This window comes from Corapipo altera, unplaced genomic scaffold, assembly GCF_003945725.1.
Source record: "Corapipo altera isolate COAL_440 unplaced genomic scaffold, ASM394572v1 23, whole genome shotgun sequence".
Lineage (NCBI taxonomy): Eukaryota > Metazoa > Chordata > Aves > Passeriformes > Pipridae > Corapipo > Corapipo altera.
This window is the reverse complement of record NW_020884878.1, coordinates 16,339,530-16,361,470: the sequence shown is the minus strand read 5'-3', so window position 1 is coordinate 16,361,470 and position 21,941 is coordinate 16,339,530. Positions and strand designations below refer to the sequence as shown.

At 39.2% G+C, this 21,941-nt stretch overlaps 1 protein-coding gene across 23 annotated transcripts in view; it reads left to right on the top strand.

Moving 5' to 3' along the window:
* The window catches only part of NRXN3 (neurexin 3), a 1,012,014-nt gene that overhangs the window by 900,547 nt on the left and 89,526 nt on the right, over positions 1-21,941 (top strand). For 15 of the 23 annotated variants that reach the window (XM_027638371.1, XM_027638372.1, XM_027638370.1 and 12 more), the window contains 2 exons: positions 1,872-1,931; positions 3,229-3,536. In XM_027638371.1, the coding sequence (XP_027494172.1) occupies positions 1,872-1,931; positions 3,229-3,536 (368 nt within the window). Of the gene's footprint in view, positions 1-1,871; positions 1,932-3,228; positions 3,537-4,327; positions 4,540-21,941 lie in introns of those variants that run through there. The other 8 variants (XM_027638389.1, XM_027638392.1, XM_027638393.1 and 5 more) reach the window with 2 other exon arrangements.

Genomic DNA, 21,941 nt, shown 5'->3' with positions numbered 1-21,941 from the left:
GATTTGCAAGATCAGGCCCTTTTCTGTAGGGCTACAGAAAAGTTACACTTCACTAAGATTTCTCTGCAATATTTTTAATTGTAATTCAGTTTTCCAAATGAAGAAGTCAATGAGAGAGCAAACAAAGAAGCAAGAGCCTGAACTATTCAGAATATTTAAAAAACACCTCAGAAACTTAAAATATGGTCATAATTTATCTTTAGTATGACACTAAAATAGCAGTAGGAAGAGTTCTCTGGGGGAAAAAAGGACTGTAATTCTGCAGTCCTTACAGACCTAGTAGAATTTACTAATGTAAAGAGTTCCTGAGTGAAATTCAGTGGCCAAATAAATTTTACTTAGAGGAAGAAGGGGCTTCCAATCAATATAATCAAAAAATGATTAGAAGAGACATACAGTGACAGAATTAAGTGTATATTCTCTCAACAGTTATTTTCTCATTCCATATGCATTTCCCTGTTGTCTTTATTCATGTAGATGTACACCATCTTAGAGTGAAGAATGAGGAATTCCAGTAGGTGACTGCAACAAGTGATTGTTCTTTTAGCAAACACAGTTCTAGTAGCAGTGCAGTAATGCTACATGTAGCATTAACTATATGGTGCAGTGCATGAATCCTGGTCTAGAAAACCACTGAACAAACAACGAAGATCCCACACACAATCCAAGTTCCTTTTTTACTAGAATGGGGTCACCTCCTTGGTGTACACTTTCTTTCAACATTTGAAGACGCAGGTGAAGGCCCAGAATTGGAAACATGGCCTTTTTTTTAACTGTAATATACTAACTCCTCATTCTTGAAAATAAAGCAAGAGATATGACAGACATGTCTAAAGCTGTGCTATGAGCTTGAGTTAGAATAGATGACATCCTGAGGAGAGTCGTAATCCTCCAGTAAAAGCGAGAGAACCCCTTTACTCTCCTGGTTTGGGGAGCTCTCTTACCTGGAGCAGTAAAAATTCTCCATTCTCATTATCTTCCACCTTTTTCCCTTTGGCGAAAGATGAACAAAGATTCAGTATTGATTCAAAGGAAGAAAGAAATGGAAGTGGAAATAAACTTTTAACTGTCAGTACCTTCCATCCATTTTTAGGGATAACATCTCAAGATTAGTTACCTCTGCTTTTTGGTATTCTTATCATGAGTGAGGTAGGAAGGAGGGAATAGAGGTGAGTGACATGTCTGGGTTCATACGGGCAGGGACAATACAGACAGAAATATAGTGCTAAAGGGAGGGAACATATTAGAAGAAGGGAAAATGGTGTAGTAAAGATCTTACAGCATATCCATTAAAAAATCCAAAGCAAAACAGGACAGAAAAAGAAAAGCAAAGTCTGAGAACATGGTATGGGAAAGGAGTTTGACCTTCTACAGTACCATTTCCTCTAACTCAGAGAGGAACTGGGCTGAGAGGGCTGAATATCTTGACAGATACTGTTATTGGATTCTATTTTCCTCATAGACAAGAATAAAGGCTCTGTTTACATTCTGAGGATGTGTGGCTTCAGTGCATGTTTGTTGATGTTTTAATAGACATATGTTGCCTCTGGCAAGTTTAAAACCTGCTGAGATGCAGAATATCGCATCAGATGTTTCACACTTTCCAGGGGAAGGATACCCTCCATTTTTATTTTTCATTTCTTCATCAATGCAGTTACTCCACCCTGATCAAGTCCTAATTTTTCATTTGCAAATCTGTGGCTGAGGAGCACAAGGGATGTGCAGCCCACCTCCACATGTCTGTATGTTACACCTGTCCATACACTGTTACTTAGTTAGCTAGGGCCCTCTTTGGGGATGAGAACTACTTTCAGATACATTTCTTCTCTTGTCCCCGTTCTCTTCCCTGTGGTCCATCCTGTCACCATAAGATGATGCTACACCGCATCACCACTTGACTTCAAGACCCGTCACGACGACCACTAAAATTGGTGAGCTCCCCCTCATATTTTGATCTACTCTAACCACTGGCTGTGAAGGAATGAGCAGTGGGTTATAGCTTGTGCTTTGCTACATGGTGGCATTCTGCACCTCTTATCAGCTTGGACTAGACAGAGAAAATGGCAAGTGAGAACTGGAGAGTGGTAATGGGATGGGAACATGTCCTTTAAACTTCATAAAAGTGGGAAAACACAATAAGATATTTGAATGATGGTTGACTTGGTGCTGCATTGATAATTCTTCTGAGCTCTGTCCAGTCTGATTGTCTGCTAATTCAACAAATTCCAGGTGTCATGCCCCTAATCTTCTGAGGAATAGTGAAGTTATAGGCACTACCTTTGCACTTCATGAAGCAATTTATTTCTCAACATGGTCAACTAGTGCAGCCTGGGATATAAACAGTATTTATAGGGCAGTCCAGGCTGAATGTTATGTAAGCATCCTGCAAACCTAGGTGAATTGGCAATTGTTACTAGATTTATTTTTAATAAATACATTTTTTATTACATATGATATTAGACCACTTCTAACACTCGAGGTATGACCTTGCTAAACCACATAACCTGCATCCGTTTGAATTTCACCATCTGTAAGAGAGGAGTCGCACGTTAGACATTCTGGGGCTTAACTGTCTGGAGCGCTGTTATCTTCACTATTTCAAAAGCTTTGCTCTTTCAGAGACATCACAAATGTTTGCATTTGCTGTTTATTGGGTTTCGATTTGTGAGCCTTCACAACACAAACTTTACAGGTGAAAGTTCATGGCTGATACTGTTGTAAGATTCCTACTCATACCACCATATCAGTTTTTTCTGATGTTTTACTGTCTTCAAGCCACCCCTTAAAACAATTGCGTTAATAAAAGTATCTCTATGAGTTAATTCTATCCTTTAAAATAGAAGGTTTATTTATAGGCTAAAGCCTGACAGGTTCTGTAATCTGAATTGATAGTAGAAAAATGGCTGCATAATGAAGTCCTATTTGTAGTTTAAAATGGGTCGAAGTCTAAAAGAGTAGGTTCAAATTTCTGAGTCAAAGCTCCTCCAGACTTTTGATATGTGAGTGGATGTTGAAGTATGGGATTTTAGATGTTCTTGCTTTCAGGATAATCTTCCTTATTAATGATCTTTAGGCAGTACATTTCCATACTGTCTCTCTACAGTCATCATAATCACTACCAAAAATAAATCTACTTCTTTTTTGTATGTGATTTCTGACCAGGGTTCAATGTAATATGCAAAGTGAAGGAAATGTCTGGCAATAATGTTATTCACCCCCCTTCACTAGGACGACAGTTAACGATCTTCAACACCCAGGCGCAAATAGCCATAGGAGGGAAGGACAGAGGGCGTCTCTTTCAAGGCCAGCTCTCCGGTCTCTATTACAATGGCTTGAAAGTGCTGAACATGGCAGCGGAGAACAACCCCAACATTAAAATCAATGGAAGTGTCCGACTCGTTGGGGAAGTCCCATCCATCTTGGGAACAACACCCACAACCTCTGTGCCACCGGAAATGTCTACTACAGTCATGGAAACCACAACTACGATGGCGACCACTACAACCCGAAAAAATCGTTCACCACCCAGCATCCAGGTGAGTCAATTAGTCTTCTGCATTTCCTTGGGTTCTTAATTAGTCTTGCTGCTCACTTGTAAGTTCATGGAAGTCATATTCTCTGAATCAGGTTCCACATAACTCTTTATTTTAATAATGTTGTGTAGGGTAAATCACAAAAAAATGTTGTCCTCCTGTGTTGGTGAACAAACAGCTGGATGAATTGTTATGGCACATGTATGGGGTAATGGGGACATATTTTGCTTTTATTCTAGTGCAACCCCATTTATGTAACTAGGATTGCCCCACTGTGAACAAGAACATGCTTTTAACTGTTTCCAGAGTTCCCTATGTGGGGAAATGTATTCTATTCCTAAGAGAGTTACAATGCTTAGAGGGGGTGGGTGTATGGTTATTTATTAATACGACAGTATGTACTGCTGCAATAGTGACATTCATAATGAGGAGAAAAGCGATGGAGAATTACTTCCAGTTAGAGTAATTTTTCATTTCCTCTTTATAGCCTTCCTGCAGAGAATTTTGAAGGAATGTTATCAAGATCAGTTTCTTGCAAAATGTAAATGTTCCAACCTATTTCGTAAAAATCATTCCTACAAAAAGTTAATTTCAGAGGTTCTGACTTAATTATGTTAATGTAGTTATTTCAACCCTAAATGTATTGGTTTTGGAACCACTTTCGTGGCAGCCAAAATATGGTACTGACTAAAAATAAACACCTTCAATTGACTCTCCTTGTCCGTGCGAAGAAAAGAATCCTGTAAATGACCAATCTGAGCTGTGGATGAGATTCTGAAAATTATTTATTTCAGGGATGTACTATCGTGTTATCAACTAGAATGAAACATTTGTTTTGAAATCATTAAAGAGATAGATGGAGCTACTGAAGAGACTCTAACAAAGGGCCTCAAAAATGGTTAAGAGACTGGAGCATTTCTTCTGTGAGAAAAGGCTGAGAGAACTGAGACTGTTCAGCCTGGAAAAGCGAAGACTCATGGGAGATCTTATCAGTGTGTACAAATACCTGAAAGAAGAGTATAAAGATAACAGTGGTGCCCAGTGACAAGACGAAAGGCAATGGGCACAAACCAAAACACAGGACTTTCCCTCTAAACGTCAGGAAACATTTTTAATGTGAGGATGAGTGAGCATTGGCACAGGTTGCCCAGAGTGGTTGTGGAGTGTTCATATTGGTAAATATTCAAAACTCATATGCACATGGTCCTGGACAACTGGCTCTTGGTGACCCTACTTGAGTAGGGGTTTGGACTAGATGACCTCCAGAGGTTCTTCCCAACCACAACTATTCTGTGACTCTGACTGCCGTAGAATTTACAACTATTAGGTTAATTAATTCCTAGCCAAGGTTTAACAGTGCCCCCTTTGGTACTCTGTAAATCCAGATGGAAGCAGGACTGGAATTAATTGAGTTAGTAGCCAAAAAAACCCGATAGATGATTTATAAAGTCTCAGCCAAATGAGGGGAAATTATCCTAGGTTTGGTCACTGTTTGTCACAAACTTTGAAAGAATTACAGTTCTTTCTCTGCGATGATTAGTTCTAATTTTAGAAAAAATGTTTGTATGGTTACATCTCCAGAAGTATAAAGTCTGTGGTTCTTATCCTTCCCTCTATAATTTCTAAAGACAGCAGAACTGTGTTTAGCTATAGCAGTGTAACAGAGAGAGCACTGGACCTTTTTGGGCTGGGTCGAGCTGGAAATAACACTGTCTTACTTAAAGAGGAACTCTGTCAGAAAGCTTCCTGCATAGCTTACATGGCAGCTCACTCAGCCTACAGAGACCATCGTGTACTGAAAGAGCATCAAGAAGATTTAATAAAGTGTCAAAGTGCTTCTAAAAACATGGTTAGAGCAGCGATTTCCTGGATACACATGCACCACAACAAATGGCCTCATCTCAGCTGATATTAAAGCAATAACTCTTTGACACTTCATGCTACCCGCTGAAAGAAATAAAGGTCAATATGTACCTCTATTACAACTTTCTGCATTTCAATATTGGGCCATTTTATTGCTGTCACAGCACAGATGGCTCGCCTTTCTTCCTTACTTTTGGTGGAATTTGATTCTGTCAGCTTAAGTTGCATTATTTGTGTGGTGAAAGTGAGAAGAAATTGTCTTTTTCTGTTTGGGCAATATCTCCAGTCGTGGTTTTTCAGGTACCTAATGGTTATTTTATCTTGCTTGTGTTTGACATCACCATCATCACGCCTGCTTACAATTTTAGATCTAAGTGGTGGAAAAATCTAATAGAACAAGTTTGTTCATTGGGGAACATAAAATATAGCTACCTAAGGCTATGAACAGTACAAATACAGTTAGTTATTACCTTGTTCCAGCTTTCTCTTCTCTTTTCTGTTCGGAAATGAACAATTTTTCTTTGCTTTCAAGGTTGTTCGAAGTTTAGCCTCTTCTCTCCTGATTCTGATCAGCATGATTCAAGCATTTTTTTGCTCGTTCCTTATATTTGATCATAAGAATCTTTCTGCTTCCTGGTGCCATACACAAGTCAACAGCAGGTTGTTCTTCCAATCCCATGGAACTCTCCTGTCTCCATGATGCATGTCAGAAAGTTGTCAGAGGTTAGGCTGATCATGGTCTAAGGCAGCTGTTTATCAAATCAATCCATGTTGTCACTTTTTTTTTATTTCATTATCCATGTTTCTGTACCCATGTATGATATCTTGTTTTGTGCTAAGAATACAGACTCCTTGGGTTCAAAATGTACTTTTTATTCTGCACATGTAAATTACTTGGCATAGAATGGTTCTGACCCATTATGGAAATACCAAACATGAAACATGTAAAAAATGCAACATAGCAAGAATCAGGGTAAAGAATTATTATTCTTACTCTACTAGGAGTATCTGTGCTATTTGTATTACTCATTTTCATACGTAAGTAACTAAAACTTCTCCTTTTTGAAACACATATAAGGCTTGTGCAGCATGGCAAGTCTGTAATCCCAAAGTGATACAAAATCCAGAGGAATTTCAGTAGGATTTTGATTTATACAAGACTTGTTAAGGAAGTACAGAAGAGCATGATAAGTGCAAAGATATCTTCTGTTTGTAGAATACACTAAGATATCTCCTGCAGTTAGGTAGTCTGAGTACTGACAGAAGTGTTTTAGAGCACAGTTAGACTAAAACAGTTGGGAAAATGAAGTGCCTTAAAAATACACAGTATTAGTTCCGACAAATGACATGCTCCAGTCTGTGAAGATCCCAAACATGGTACATAGTCATGGACAAACAACGAAGACAAAGGGAATTGAGAGAATATTGCAGGAAATACCCAGTGGTGATGAAATTACCATTTGAAATGTCTCTAATGTCTTTTTTTTTTAATTTATACTAACATTTCTGCAAGGCAGTGAAACTCAGATCAGTGGAGGACAGGCAGGATTTGAGTGAGAAACAGTTGAGATGTATGGCTATGCTCTACTGCTGGGAAAATTTCTGTGATTCAGAGAGGCCTCGAAGGAAGATAACAAGAGCTGACCTTTTCTGTTAAATGAAAATAAGGAAGAAAAAGGTGTTTCAATTTGTGTTTGTTTCAGTGAGTCGCAAGTGGTGCTTGTGCTCTGCTGTTCCTGAGTGGAAGCAGTGACTTGACTTTCTCACACATGGTTTTGTTCTGGATTTAAGTACAGTCTGTTCAGAAGTGACGTGTTGTACTAAATTCTTGCTGCCTGTCTCAGGGCCCTGTCACACCAGACTCTTCTGTGATAATAATATCCTCTCAGGGACTTCTGCTTTGCCATGTTACCCCACAAAGACCTCAAAGACAATCTGTTAACTTTTAAGTGTGGTACAGTAGCATGCCATGCAAGCTGCTATTAGATAAGAGTCACTGTACTGAGCCACATCACATTCTTGCAAGACTGACATACTTCTCACAGTGTTACTTCATTAGTTAAAGGTCCTGGAATCCCACATGTCCCTATTTCCTGATTTAGAACACAGCTTCAATTATTAATGAAGTACTACAGGGATTTTTTTGTTTGGGAGACCTCTGTGAAAATAGGTTAAAGTGACACTCATTCTCTTGGCTTCTGCTTCTGTGTCACTTGCTTATGTGGTCAGAATTCTTTTTTGTGAGTTGCTGTTCAAAGCTTTTTTGGAGACTCTCCATATGCTTTTATGTGGCATGTTCTGTCTGGTTCACAGCTGAGTCATTCAGTTTTCAAACAATTTGTGCAAAGATATCTTTAAAGTTAATTACTAAGTAAAGCTAGTCTAGAAAGCATGTATCATGATACACATCTTCAATTCAAAACACATCCAGTTCAGCAAATCCAAGAAAAGAACCACTCCAGGTAATCTTCCATGTAATCTTCTGAGGCCCACTGACCTAGGGCATGCCCCTAATATGCTGGTCTATGGCATGGGTTGCTGGGACCCAAGATAAAACACTTTTCTGTGAAAAAGAGATCAGAATCCTTCTGGGAGGACAGATGGACTTATGCTTATGCTCTCTATGAGGAACCAGAAACTATGTGCCCTGTTACATAGCCAGGGCATGCCTCAACCTCTTGAGATGAGGATAATGACACCAAATGTTCAAACTGTACCTTGAAGTGACAAGCATAAATTACTTGTGGATGTTTTCAGCTATGATCTTACAGCCATAGAATGACAGTGTATGATATATTATATGCAGAACATTCTCCCTATGGAATAGAAGAGGGGATCTGCCCATTATCCATATGGAGAGTCCAACCCATTGACGTGGCTTAGAAAAGGTTCTCAGCCTTTATTTTTAACCATTAGGCTTTTCAGCCTTCTAACTATGTTTTCTATTGAGGGTCCAATAATCTTGATTAATGTCTTTCCATAACATGCAGCTCCAGGCTAAATCCTTCCTTACAGTGTATATCACAAAGGAAAATAGCACAGAAGATTTGTCAGTCTAATTAGACTTTCACTGTCAGTAAGACAAACAAAATTGTCTCACCCTTGGTCTTACCTAGGTACTTTCTTTTACAGTCATAGATAATAATTTGGTGGAGAAAGAAATTGGCCTTTAATTTGGTTTTTGCTTCTTATAAGTCACTAGTGACATTTTCATCCCAAGACTGCAAAGCTCTAATGAAAAAAGAGCTTTTGATGAGTCTCTGCTTTAGTGACTGACTTCGTTGGCCCATTGGTACAACTGAGAATTACACAGTCTGGCTCTCATCCCTCCTTTTCTGCTCGTTCCTCTACTATTTTTTCTTAAAGAGACCAAAGCCCCCAGACTTTAACCGTGATTCAGAGTGGAGTCCTTTCTCCTATACTACAGTCCTGCATTGCTGCAGTGACATTCATAAAATGGCATTTACTTATATTTACTTATTCACAGTCACATCTCTTCTGTGGTGATTAAATGGTAACGTGCTTTCAGCAGAGAAAGAAAGCAAAGTCTGGAAGCAAGAATCCAAATGTGGGGTTGAAAATTTACATGCAGACAATTGTTCATGTAGGTTACAGAGTTACTAATTCAATAATACCAAATGACCTCTAAATACTTCACAAATATGTAGTACAGAAATAGATTTAGTGCACACTGAAATACAGAATCTTTGGTGTGTAATGTAGTAGCTATCTAACCAGAAACACATATATGATATGATAATGTTCTGTATGTGAGCATTAGATGTGTGAGTGGTGTGGTGTGTTTAAATTATATTTATTGATGTAGTGTTCAGGATACTCAGATTACCTATAAAACTCATATAATCTAAATTATGACTTTGTATTTTCATTATTTCATCCACTTTTGCAGAAGAGAGTTGTGCTGCACTTCTGAAAGTGCCATAGTGAGCCAGTTTTCTGGAAGTGCCATAGTGAGCCACAAGTTCCGTACCCATCCAAAAGAAGAGTGGGATTTTACTGTAATATTATTTTTCCAGCCTACACTCCCAAGTGCTGACAAGTACTGATGATGAAAATAAACTCAGCCTTGTATTTCTGCTAAGCACAATTACAGTAATAAAGAATATTGTGTTTGTAAAACAGCTCATGCATGTGCTGGTGTATGCTCGGTGGATGCTGTCATTTGTTGACATTATCACCAGTGGTATTTGAACATTTAACTTAGTAACCATTGTCAGCTCCAAATGGATATGTCTCTCTCCTGACTCCACCGAAGGGATTTGATTGAATGTGGCAAACTTGAGAGCCGCAAGTTGACACATAGTATGATTTCTCAAAATATAGGTTACACTTATTCTTTGGATAACCCGTTTTTATATAGTAGCATTGGCAAATAGTCACTTCAACCACTCCTGTGTGTGTTCTGCTGGAATCCACATTGTCTTTTTATTTCTTCAGTCTAATAGTTTACAGACGGTCCAAGTTCCCTGATTCATTTATACAAGGGTTAAGATCATATTACCTCTAACTTGCAGATCTGAGCAATCATTTGGGTCTTACAGGAAAATCTAAACTGGTGGTTTTGGCACATGTACCCAGTTCTGCTCTACTGTGAATTTTGGAAATGAAGATTTGGCCCAGCATAAGAAGGGGGAGGGGAGGGGAGGGGAGGAGGGGAAAACAACTGGTCTAGCACTTTTCTAGAATTTCATAATTGTTTTAGTTTTTTTTATCTAATTTTTTTTTAATCTTAATGAAGAACTTATTGAAAGTTTTACCTGCTTTTAGGTGACCGAAAAGCACACCATTTTCCTTAATAAAATGATAAGAAGCTGTAATAACAGCTGTAGTAAACTGATACCTGCCTTCTTCAGGCAGGTAGGCATACATTTCTCAGAAAATAACGTTAATAACATCGGTGTGTACTTTTTTTTCAGACCACAGTATCCCTTTGTGTATTTAGATGTGTCATTTGCCCTGACAAAAAGAATTCTTGAAAGTCACGTGGAAGATTACTTTTAAAATCTGATTAATATAGTACTCAGGAACTAAGTTGACCATACATTTGATCCCAAGCCAAAAGAAAGAATAGGACAAGTGTGTTGTTCTAGGGTGGTTGTGTGGTGACAATATATGATGAAGAGATCCAGTACTGCAAAAGCAACTACTTAGGAATAAATTAAGTAGAATCAATGGTTATAGCTCAAATATAGTTGGAGGATTTGCTCATGTTTTGTTATAGCATATCTCTTCCACTAGCTATTTATATACTTCAGGGAAATGCCTAGAAGCTGCAGACATTGCTAGAATACTTCCAGAGCATATAGTTCCATCTCATTTGTTTGTTTGGATTTTTTTAGAAGACTGGCTGAAAGGTGAGAATGTACCTCTTACTTTTACTAGCTCATTCATTTGAATGAATGCAAAGAAATTGGAAACACATCTATGGTGTTGTGACAGACCTGCTTTCTGAAACCATCTAATTAATGCCTTGGATTTTTTGTAGAATGATGGTGTTGTTAACTAGCAGTAACAGAAGGATTTCTGTTAGTTTCTTTTTCATCTGTGGGATGAGTTGTCACTGATTTGCAAGATATGTCTGTCACAGTACAGCTCATAAAAGTAGTGATTAGCAAGACATGCTATGGAACCACCAATGCTTTATCTCCTCCCTTAGACGGCATATGAGTAGGTGGGATGTTGTTCATTTTGATCGCAAAATTACTTCTATTATATTCTGAAAGATAAGAATGTGTTTCCACAAAATTTTAAAGGGAAAATAAATCCAAGGGGGTGAGAAACTGGATTTCAATTCCTCTGGTATTGCACAGGATGTAAATGCTTCGCTTTTTTTCTTACAGTACGTTTTTGGAGAAAGTACGGTCTGTTGGCTTTTCACCCTTAAAATGACTTGTGAAGGGACCCTCTTCCCTATTAATTGTTTTTAGAGTTTTCCACTGATGCTGTGTTGTCCATTTTACTGTATCTCAAATTGGGTATGCTAAGGAGATTGATTTGTGGATAAGGACACTTTCTGGGAATGCCGGTAGTTTGTTAGGAAAGATGAACCAGAGAGTAGGAAATGTTGAAAATGCTCTAATGGCTAAATGTATCAAAGTGAGCAGAGAAAGGATGAATACTGAGGGGTAGACAAGGAACTAAGATCCAGAGGATGAGATACATCTGTCTTATAGAAGAGACATATAGAGATATGGGAAAGAAAAAGCAAGGTTTCAAGATGGAGAGTGACATGGCTAGAGCTGGTAGGCTGGTGCTTCTAGCAACTATATTTTGGAGAGACAAACGTTTTGGGAAAAGACAAACTCGTATCATATGGCTTAGTAACTGCTCTTCTACTTTTTAATCTTTGCTTTGTTCCACACTCCATTTTTACCATGGATAAAGTCTTTTATTTTTCCAAGCTAGCAGGGACTCAGTTCAGTAGAACTGCTAGCAGTGACATCTGAGGACCCATGGCTTCTTCCATGGCAGTTCAAAGTCAGGCAGAGCTGGGATCACTCATTCATGCTAAGATCATCTAAAATGCACCTCTTCCTCTCACATGCAACAGTTCTTTTCCAGTAACTGCTTCAAAGTAGGAAAGCTCATTCTTAGTGTAAAAAGCATCAGGTCAGGTAAGGACAAAAAAATTACTCGATACTGTGTTCTTCTGACATCCAAGCAATAGCCTCAGTGTCCAAGCCATGCATGGATATTTGCAGAAATAGCTTGAATTTAACATGGTCATCATAACTTTTTTTTCCTGGAAGATGACCTCCAATGAAAGTATAAGGACATGAATGATTTTAATCTGTGGTAACAATGGAGAACCAGTCCTGACTGACTCCAGCAGCATAAATATACAAAATGACAGATTATCCTGCGGCCTCCCTCCCTCCTGCCTGAGCACACACATACCCGCTCAGTGGCACACAGCAAAATTCAAATTGGTCTTTATCTTTTGTCTGTTGTCCCAGTGATTAATGCTGCTCTTGCTAGAAGACTAATCAAATGAGAGGAAATATGGAGAAAGAAATATGTATTTCTTAGACTGTTGTTATCAGTGTTATTATTATTCCTCTAATATATTATCCTCCTGTTAGAAGAACTTAATGCAGGAAGTGAGAGGTAAGAGCGAATTTGATGGTGAGAAGATGAATGGGGCAGGCCACAGCAAGTGGAACACAGGCGTCTTTGAGAGGGAGGTGAGCTACCAAGCTGCTTTGGGGTTGTGGCATTTTAACTAGAAAGCTAAAAGGCTGTAGCAGGCTGGATATGGGTCCTAAGCCAGGAGATACTAAGCCTTACTTACTTATTTACAGTTTTCTAAGCCTTACTCAATTCACTCAGCATCTGTCAACAAATCTACTCTCTAAAGGGTACTTTACTTTCCCTGCTTAGTAAAATAAAGGTTACTGGTCTATCTCACAACCAAGTTCAGAGGCACTATTCTGATAGTATGGCTAATACCTTGTAAATTTTATCAGGTATTGTATTCTCTTTCCCTCCTCCCTGCTCTTTGGCCGAGGTCTTTCATAGTGGTACTAAGACTCTGTATTTCCAGCTTGATTTTAAAGATGTGTACAGCATAGAGCAGAAAACGTACTCTGTGCTTTGGTAAAAACAGAAAGGGATGTTTTGAATGCATATAACTTAGTTTTAATTAGAAGGCCTGTCTTATGAGTGGGTAGGATTGGATTCCAATTGACTTGTTTACTTGGGATCTTAAAGATGTGGTAATTAAGAGGTCACACCTTATTTTTTTTTCCCTTTGAGCAGAGGAATATAGAAAGGAGTAGCTGTAATAAAGGAACAGACTTGCTTGGAATTAAGAAGAGATGACTGAGAGAGGATTTCCTCAGTGCATACAAAATATCTTAAGGATGGGTGTCAAGAGGATGGGACCAGACTCTTTTCAGTGGTGCCCAGCGACAGGGCAAGGGGCAATGGGCACAAACTGAAACAGAGGAAGTTCCATCTGAATATGAGGAAGAACTTCTTTACTGTATGGGTAACAGAGACTGGAACAGGCTTCCCAGAGAGGTTGTCAGGTCTCTTTCTCTAGAGATATTCAAAACCAGCCTGAACTTAATCCTGTACAACCTGCTCTAGGTAAACCTGCTTTGGTAGGGGGTTTAGATTAGTTGACCTCCAGAGGTCCCTTCCAACCCATATCATTCTGTGATCTGTGATACCTATGCTATAGAAGCATTTTTTGGTAGGGCCAGTATTTCCTGGAGACTCTGTTTAATTCTCTTTGCTGTGGGTATTTTAGCATAATGCCCTCTTGCTTCATGGAGTAGGCTGCAGACTTGCAAATATGTTTAGGGTCCAAATCTCACACATCACTGTCTTAGCTCCAAACTGTTTGCATTTAGGCAGCGGTTAATCCTGCTGTTCTCTGCTAGAGCAGTGCTGTGTGTATTAACACTTAAATTAGCAGGTAGGTTTCTAGTGCCCATGTTTGTTTCATTGTTATAAACGCAGCCTCATTAGAGATATTCATAGAAAAACAAGCTAAAACTGATTCTGTGCTCCTAATACATGCCACTCTTCCCCTCACATTTGTCCCATATATGTTTCTCAGTTTATATATCTACTGAAATTGTCCTCTCACTGCCTAATGCATTGGTATTTACTCTGTCACACTTCAGACTTGCACAATTAACTCTTGTTCTTAAGTTTGTGAGCAAGAGCTGTTCAGGTGGCTACTGCTGTCACCTGCTTGTCTTGTCTTGAGATTTAGCAATTAGTGAGAATGAAATTTAGAAATACAGATATCCTAGGCAGGTCAGAATATACAGCCTGACCCCCTGGGGTTCCTGAAGGCATCCAGCTTTAACAGCATTAGAGGAGAATCTATGCAGCAGAGCTTATGGGCTTCCTCCAGAGCCAGGAGGTTGGGCAGCTGGTCCTGCTCTGTAACAGAGCTGTGTGTGGGTGCTGGGAATCAGCAGGATTTCCAGCTGCTAGACATAAATAAGAGTGCCAAGGGGGAAAGGAAAGATAGATAGAAGGAAGAATGAGGGATGTGTAGAGGACTTCTTCCACCCCCACATCTGACTCGTTGTGAGGTACTTTTGCTTGTCTGAAATTGTTTTAGTCCTGCTTATGGACTCAAGCCCAGCAGAAAAATTCCCACTTGCTTGGCTATAGAATTTGTTGCCCTGGCAAGAAGCGGGAACCACTTACAATCTGCTGTGAAAAGGCTTAGTGTCTCTCTGGATGCCTCTCAGCTAATGTCCGACACTTGCAAGTCATTTATTTTGTCCTTTCTTAACTGAAGCCATGAAAGTGGCATTAGCTTCTGCTCCATGTGATTCTTGGAAGGAAAGGAGGGAGGAAGTTGGCATGAACTGGAAAGGAGTGTGAGAGCCTGGCTATGGATTAAGGACCAGGATCTGCAATGTTCACTTTGGCCATAGGAAATGCTGTATCAACTGGAGTGAGTTGTAGCCCTGCAGTCTGCGTCTTGCTCTTTTATGATGGTTTGTTACATTGTTCTAGGTAGGTCCCTGGTTCAGATTCTGAGTCTGAATTGCCCTCTCACTTCCAAAAGGCCAGATTTCCTTTGGCGTGACTTAGGAAGCTCTTCTGCTGCAACTCTGCTGCAATGCTGCTGCAGGCATTTGTGCTCTCCTGCTTACTATTGTAGTTGTGGACTCTAGGTATCAAAGTCAACAAGAAAAACAGAAAGTTTCATGACATCAAGGCTTCTGTTGTGAGGGGGAAAATAGGGTGAAATGAGGGCAATGTTATCACCTTTCCCCATGAGAACAGACTGAATAGGGCAGAGGATGTAAATGACAGTTTACAACACCAAGGATCCTTCTAGAGGTGGAGAGGGGGCATGGCACAGGCTGCCTGTCCCTCTGCTTCTGTCAGGTTTGGTCACTTGGAATTTATTGACTCTTTCTCTTCTATTCTAACCTGGTTTAATGACAGTTGTAGCTGAATGTCAGGAGGATTTGGGGATTTCATTTTTTGAAAATTTTTTTCTGTTGTTCACTGTTCTTTCTTTGCTCTTTTGTCTTTCTAAAGCTGAGAGGCAGCTTCTGTGGTGGCAGTGAAAGGCAACAGTGGTTGGGCAGTATTGTACCCCATTTCTTCCAATAGGACATAACAGCGAAAACAAGAGGAGTGATTACTATTTTCCATGGGTACAACTAAACTCCATCTAGCAAGTTACATTTGCAATATCTGTCATGTATATTGCCTTGGCATCTGAGAGCTTTGCAGCTCAAGAGCCCATCCACCTGCAATGGTCCATAAATTCAGACTAAGGATGTGGGGAGAAATAATGAATATTCATTCAAAACACCTATATACTTTACCTAGAATTCAAAAATGCACTTATTAATTACATCTCTTTGAGCCAGAAATTCTCTTCTTTTATCAGTATATTTTATTTATATGACTGATACCTTTTACTGTAGACTTATATGGAGTTTAGACTAGGGCTAAATCATAACTTCATCATGGCTCAAGTCAGGGCATTATTCAGCAGTCTCCTACAAATTCATCTATAGAAGGCAAGGACTTTAGAAGAAAAATCACTCCAGGACCCTGTCATTTCTCTTCCCTTTTGATGTCCAGGAAGACCATTTAAAAGAGAAAAAAAAAAAAACAAACCACCCCCCCTAAAAAAAACAACAACCCCCCCAAACAAACAAACAAAAACACCCACCAAAAATGAAAATTAAAAACCAACAAACAAAAAGCCCCAACTTTCTGAAAAAGAGGAGAGCTGTTTTTTATTTTGTAGATGTAAAGGTGAATTAATAACTTGCTTGGGGTTTTTTTTCTTATCATTCATGCATTAATTGTTCAAGTTTATTTTCATGAAAGTGTGAGGTCTGGGAAGTAACATTTTCTGACTTGAGATGTGCAGATAAAACTATGAGAAAAGCCATAGTCAAAATTGTCAAAGATATCAGTTAATAGGAATGGCCATACTCTCTGTTACTAGAACCAAATTTTCTTTATTGTAAATCTTCATATAAGAAAATCTGGTGACCAGTTCTAAAACCTGTAGGATAATAAAAGGGAGGATGTGTTTATGAACATTGCTTTCCCTTCTGAAAATGCAAGCAATATTCTAATAGAAAATTCGCTTCACTGAAAAAGAGTGTGATCATAAGCACTTGTTACTGGAAGTTGTACATAATATCCTGGAAGAGATATGGAGAAGTTAAATGTGGACTGTCCTGTAACTCCAGTATGGTGTCTGTAGTGGGACTGTGTTTTTCCTGATCACTGCTTGTAGTGATTGCTCATTTAACCAGATCATGTTGTTCCAGGTGCCATTTCTGCTCTATTTTAATGTATCTGGCATGATTTTCCTTTGCACAGAGCAGTGAAATTTGGGCTGCAGCCCACATGGCAGCATCAGGAAGCCAATTTTAACTTGACTGACCTTGTTTGGCATCAGACTGTATGCAGAAGTTCAGCCATTCCTGATACTAGACACAGAATTTACTTTCCTACTTGTGTGTAATTTGGGAAAACTTAAAATTCTGTTATGCCTTTGACATAGTGCCAGGTAGAAGGATTTGTCTTAAGCAATCCCTTCAGCAAAATCTTACTGGCTAGGGCTGTGATTCTTTTTTTTCTATAGCAAGGCAAACAGGTGAGTTTCAAATCCACTTGCCCAAAGGCTTTAGTCTTTGGGATAGACCCTGTGGCACCTGCTGAAGCACTGTGTAGACATGCTAACAGTAATGAAAACAGCTGCTAACAAAATTTCTTTATGAAGCACCTTACAAATTGTATCTAAGGATTGTTTATTTTCATCACAAATACACAGTTAATTGTAGGTTAGCACGTAATTACTGTTTAATAATGCATAGCTAAACCAGCAATAGTTTGGAATGGCAATGAAGGATGCTTTCAATATGGCCATGAAACAAGAAGCAAAAACAAACCAAAGCAGGAAATAATTAACCAAGCTGTCCTTACATCAGGACACCTCTAAAACAGATATTTAAGAAAAGGTTTCTGAATAATCAAATGATCTCAGTAAGATCATTACCTCAACAATGGCCCCTTCTGACATGCAAAATTATATGCACTGATTAGTGAGAGTCCTCCCCATCTGCATTTCATGGCCATACTTTGTGTATCTTATGAGCACGTGCAAGCTCTTCTCATCCACAGAGACAGTAGGTGGTTTTAGGTTTTTTTCTTATTATTTTTCTGTCAAGGAAAGACAGGTAGTTCTGGACAACAGTGAGGCACTGTCCAAACTGTCTAAATTAACTCAGCTTAGGCAGTGTTAAACATTCTCCATATTAACTTGTCCCATTGCTTATTGAGAAACAAGGAATATTGTCTATTATATCAGATTAATTGGTTCACACATGACCTCATTTTAACATGATTGACAGAAGGTTATACTGTAATTGTCTTCAGAGTTAGCTGGGGTTCAGATAGGCACAAGTGAACAGGCAGTGCAAGTGGCCAACTTCAGTGGCAGAATCAAAGAGACTGAAAAGATTCGATGTTTGAGACTCAAAGACTTTCCTTACTGAATTTTGCCATTTAGTAGGTCATCATTCACATGTCTCTGATCACTTCTTTAAACTGCCTCCTGGCAGAGCTGGAAGATCAGGACATATACATGTGCTTGAGCTGCTTCGGGTCACAGCCTGTGCTGAAGTGCCAACCCCTTTAGATGAGCAGGTTACACTCCATGCAATGGAGCTGTGGAGGAATGGACATGCGGGTCTTCTTCATTGCCCTTGCTGCAGGGACAGTAACCTCTGGTGGGGATGCCAACATCTTCAACAGTAAAACATTATGTCAGTCAGAAATTTTTGTCATAAACTAGGCTATTTCTTAATATGGCAAGGCTTTTCAATGCCCTTGCAATGCTTTATTGAAGTTTCTCTGCATGGCATTACATTCCATAGTGCCAAATGAAGATACAGATTCAAACCTTTCAAAGGGATGCAGTACTTGCTTCAGCTGAATATCCTTTTTCCCTAGGTGCATTCACCTAATAACTTATTTCTGGGACTGCTATTCCTTCTGTGACAGTTCTGCTACTTTGAAGTCCTTCTTGAACCAGTGAGAGATTTTCATTAGTTGTCAAGGGTTTTCATTAAACTTATCTTTGGCTTTGACCTCTTACACTGATCTCCCTATGTTGGCATCCCATGAGGATGGTTTATTCATTACTCCTTCTGTCCCAGATTAAAATCTTAGGGCTTCTGAGGAATTTCTTGCTCTTTAAAAAAGAAAATTCAAGTGAAACTAGTTATTTCCTTGCCTAGGAATGCAATGTTTCTTATTAAAATACACCTTGAGTGGTACATCTGCATGGTCTTCTTGCTAAGGCTGATATGCTTGCTGTGCCACTCAAGGCTTCTGTAAAAAAGATGAACTCACGTGCTTTCCAGGCTGTACTGTGTCGTCTCTTTCTGCAGACCTGAAAAACAAATCAAAGAAAAACCATTTATGTCAAACTCTGGACTTTTTTTCTTCTAAATTAAAAAAGGCTTTCTGAGATGTGAAGCATTTCTGAATGACCTCCGCTGTGCTTTCTGAAGCTGCTCTGCTGTGGAGTGTTTATATACTCTCAGTGGCAGCTGTCTCCCCCACAAAGAATTCACAGTAAAGTTGTTAGACTGCCAGGGCTCTGACTTAACCTTTTCTGTCTTGGTTTGCATGTTCTGGTTTTGGTGTTTGCTTTTTTTCCTTCACTCTCTTACCATTACATCAAAGCACACTGCCTGTCTCTTTCCTTATACAGTTAACTTTCCACAATTCCTTGCTGCTTCTTCAGTGCTTCCATCTTTATTTTATTTTAATGTCAGCTGAATACAAGCCTAATCCATTGATATAAACTCAGCCAGATGGAATTGCTTTTCTGAGTCTCACAAATATTAGGGGCCCTGTTACATCTCTGCCCCCTTTGAACAGGATGTGTCCTTCCATTTCTAGCTGATTTGCAAAGTGCAAAGAGGATGAAGCTCTTTCCTGGGAAAATGGGAGGCACCTGCCTTGTGGGAGGCACCTGCCTTGCAGGGCTTAGTTTTAATTTGATCAACAGGCTTAACAGACAGTAGCTGAGATCATGGAACAGCCAGGAGGTTTCTGAGGACGCTGTTATCTTCCCAGTGCATCTGCTCATGGATTTTGTGTGAGTGTGCTATGTTTCTCTTGGATTCTGTCCGTAGAGGTCGATTCCCAGAGCGTGATGAGTGACTGCCTTGAACTGCTATCGTGGTTAAAGTTCCTGCAAGCACTGTTTATGAAAACACTTAATCCTCTCAGGATGTTTATTATTCAATTAGCCGTGGTAAAACAGCAGAATATTTCCCAAAATATAAAATACTGGCTCTTATTTGTTTAGAATCAGTTGCTTTTGTTTGCCTAGCTTTGGTTTTGTGTTACAGAACTACAAAAATTCCCTCTGGTCAATCATACCTGTTGTTTGCTGTTTTCTGTAATCCAGTTTTTCTTTCTTTTTCCAGACTAACCCATCTCATCCATGAGAACTGGCGGTCTAAAATTCAGTGTATACAGGAGAAGCAGGTTAAATCAGCCTTCATTAAACTCTGTGCCTCTGTCTAGAATGCTCTCACTCACCTGTTAGCTAACTTCAAAGCCAAGTCACATGTAACTTCATATCAATGTAGTCACAGCAGTGACTGTAAAGAAGTGAAAACCTCTAGCTAACTATAGCTAGCTATAAATTGAAATAACCTGACTCTCTTTGTTCAAACTAGAATTAAACAAAGCATAAATTGTCCAATAACTGCACAAGAGAAATAATGAGAATGAATGAGAAAGCAAGCTTCTAATCTAGTTGTAAATTACTTTATACTAGCCTGTTACTTTTTCTTTTTGTACTTTCTCCTCTGAGAGGCAATGACAAACTCAAGATCTAGATTGTAACTGTCCTCTGTCACCTCATGATGATATGAGAATTACATTGTATGGGCTACCCAGTACAGCTCAAGAGCTGTTTCTCTTCTGTCAGTAAAACAGGACTTCATTTCACTCTTGAAATAAAGTCAGTCCATCATTTTTTTAATTGCTGCAGAAATGTTTAACTATGATAATCTGGGATTGTTAGAATTGTTATTCTCTTTACTGTCTGCCACTTGCTGGTTAGGACTTCTTTCTGCTGAGGGAAGTGGCTCTTTGCACGGGTAAGCTGTGGTCTAACACTGGCAGCTTGAGTAGGAAACCCCAAATTTGTTCTGGGTTGCTGATACTTGGAGGATGTTTTTGGCCTTTTTTTGTTTTGTTTTGTTTTGTTTTTTTACTCAAGAGGACTGGGATTCTTCTGAAGGATAATTGTAATTGAACTGACACTAAAAGAAGCTGAAAACACCTTGAACTCTCAAAACTTCGTTTTGTTAACACCAGTCTTCTCAGTCGTCCCAAACATAGTCTCTTCTGTAGCTCACTGAGCAATTTCTTCAGTGAAGAAATTTGTGTTTGGCATTGTGCTGATTCCATTCTTACTAGTAAATAAATGACTTGTGCAGTCTCCTTTCTTAGCACTGGTCAGTAGATAGGAGACCAGAATTAACTCTCTAGGCCTGAACTATATGATTATAAGAGTCCATCGTAGTAAAACCTTACATGAATTACTGGGTCGAGTCCCCCAGCTATTATAGACACCATTTTCTCTGTTCTCTTCAATAACGTTTTGTTTCCAGACTTTGCCTGACATTTCAGCATAATATTGCTCAAGGCACTTTAACCCCTATACCAAGGTTCCTTCCTTATGTGATGTGGCATTAGTATTCCCTTTTTCTTCTTTTGTAAAATTTTTTCAGATGTATGGCTGAAAAATACTAGTTAATTTCTTATATTAGTACTGTCATATTATATCTGACAGATCCTTCCTGCCAGAGCCTAAAGGAACCTGCTGTCAGCTGACACATCTTCATGAAGAACAATGCAGAACACTGGCAATAACAACAAATTCCTTTATTTGGGATGATTGTTTTTTTTAATTTAATGCACCAGAAACCCAGCAGGCAGAGTCAGGAATAATGAGCTGTTTTTCTGACCCCATAGAAATTAATATTGTCCTTGACAGGACTCTGCTAACTTGCTAATTGAAAGTACACTTGACCTGACTCACAAGCATGGTCTTGTGGTAAAATGGGTACTGTCTGCCCTCAGCCTGGAGCTGCAGAGATAAATGGAAATGCATGTACAGCTCAGCACTTGCCACTGCTGGGATTGAAGGTAACCACAGTAGACAATGAGGTGTACACGCTGTGTTGCTATTCTGAGTTGTGCAAAAATAACTTCCATTTTCTTTTTTGAGTGCTGTCTTCTTGTCCTGCCCAGCACTGTTCTTCCGTACACAAGCCAGCACAAACATGTTTGCATTTCTTGGACAAGCCTCCACTTCTTACTACAGAGAAGCAAGGGACACTATGGTCTTTGAGAGCAAGTGTGTGCATATCTAACAAATGGGTATTGCCTACACAATTATTCTGGTGCAGGAAACTTGTATGACTCTTTCCAATGGCTAGAGTCATCTAAAGAGCATTGTCCAGAAATTCTGCTGGCTAT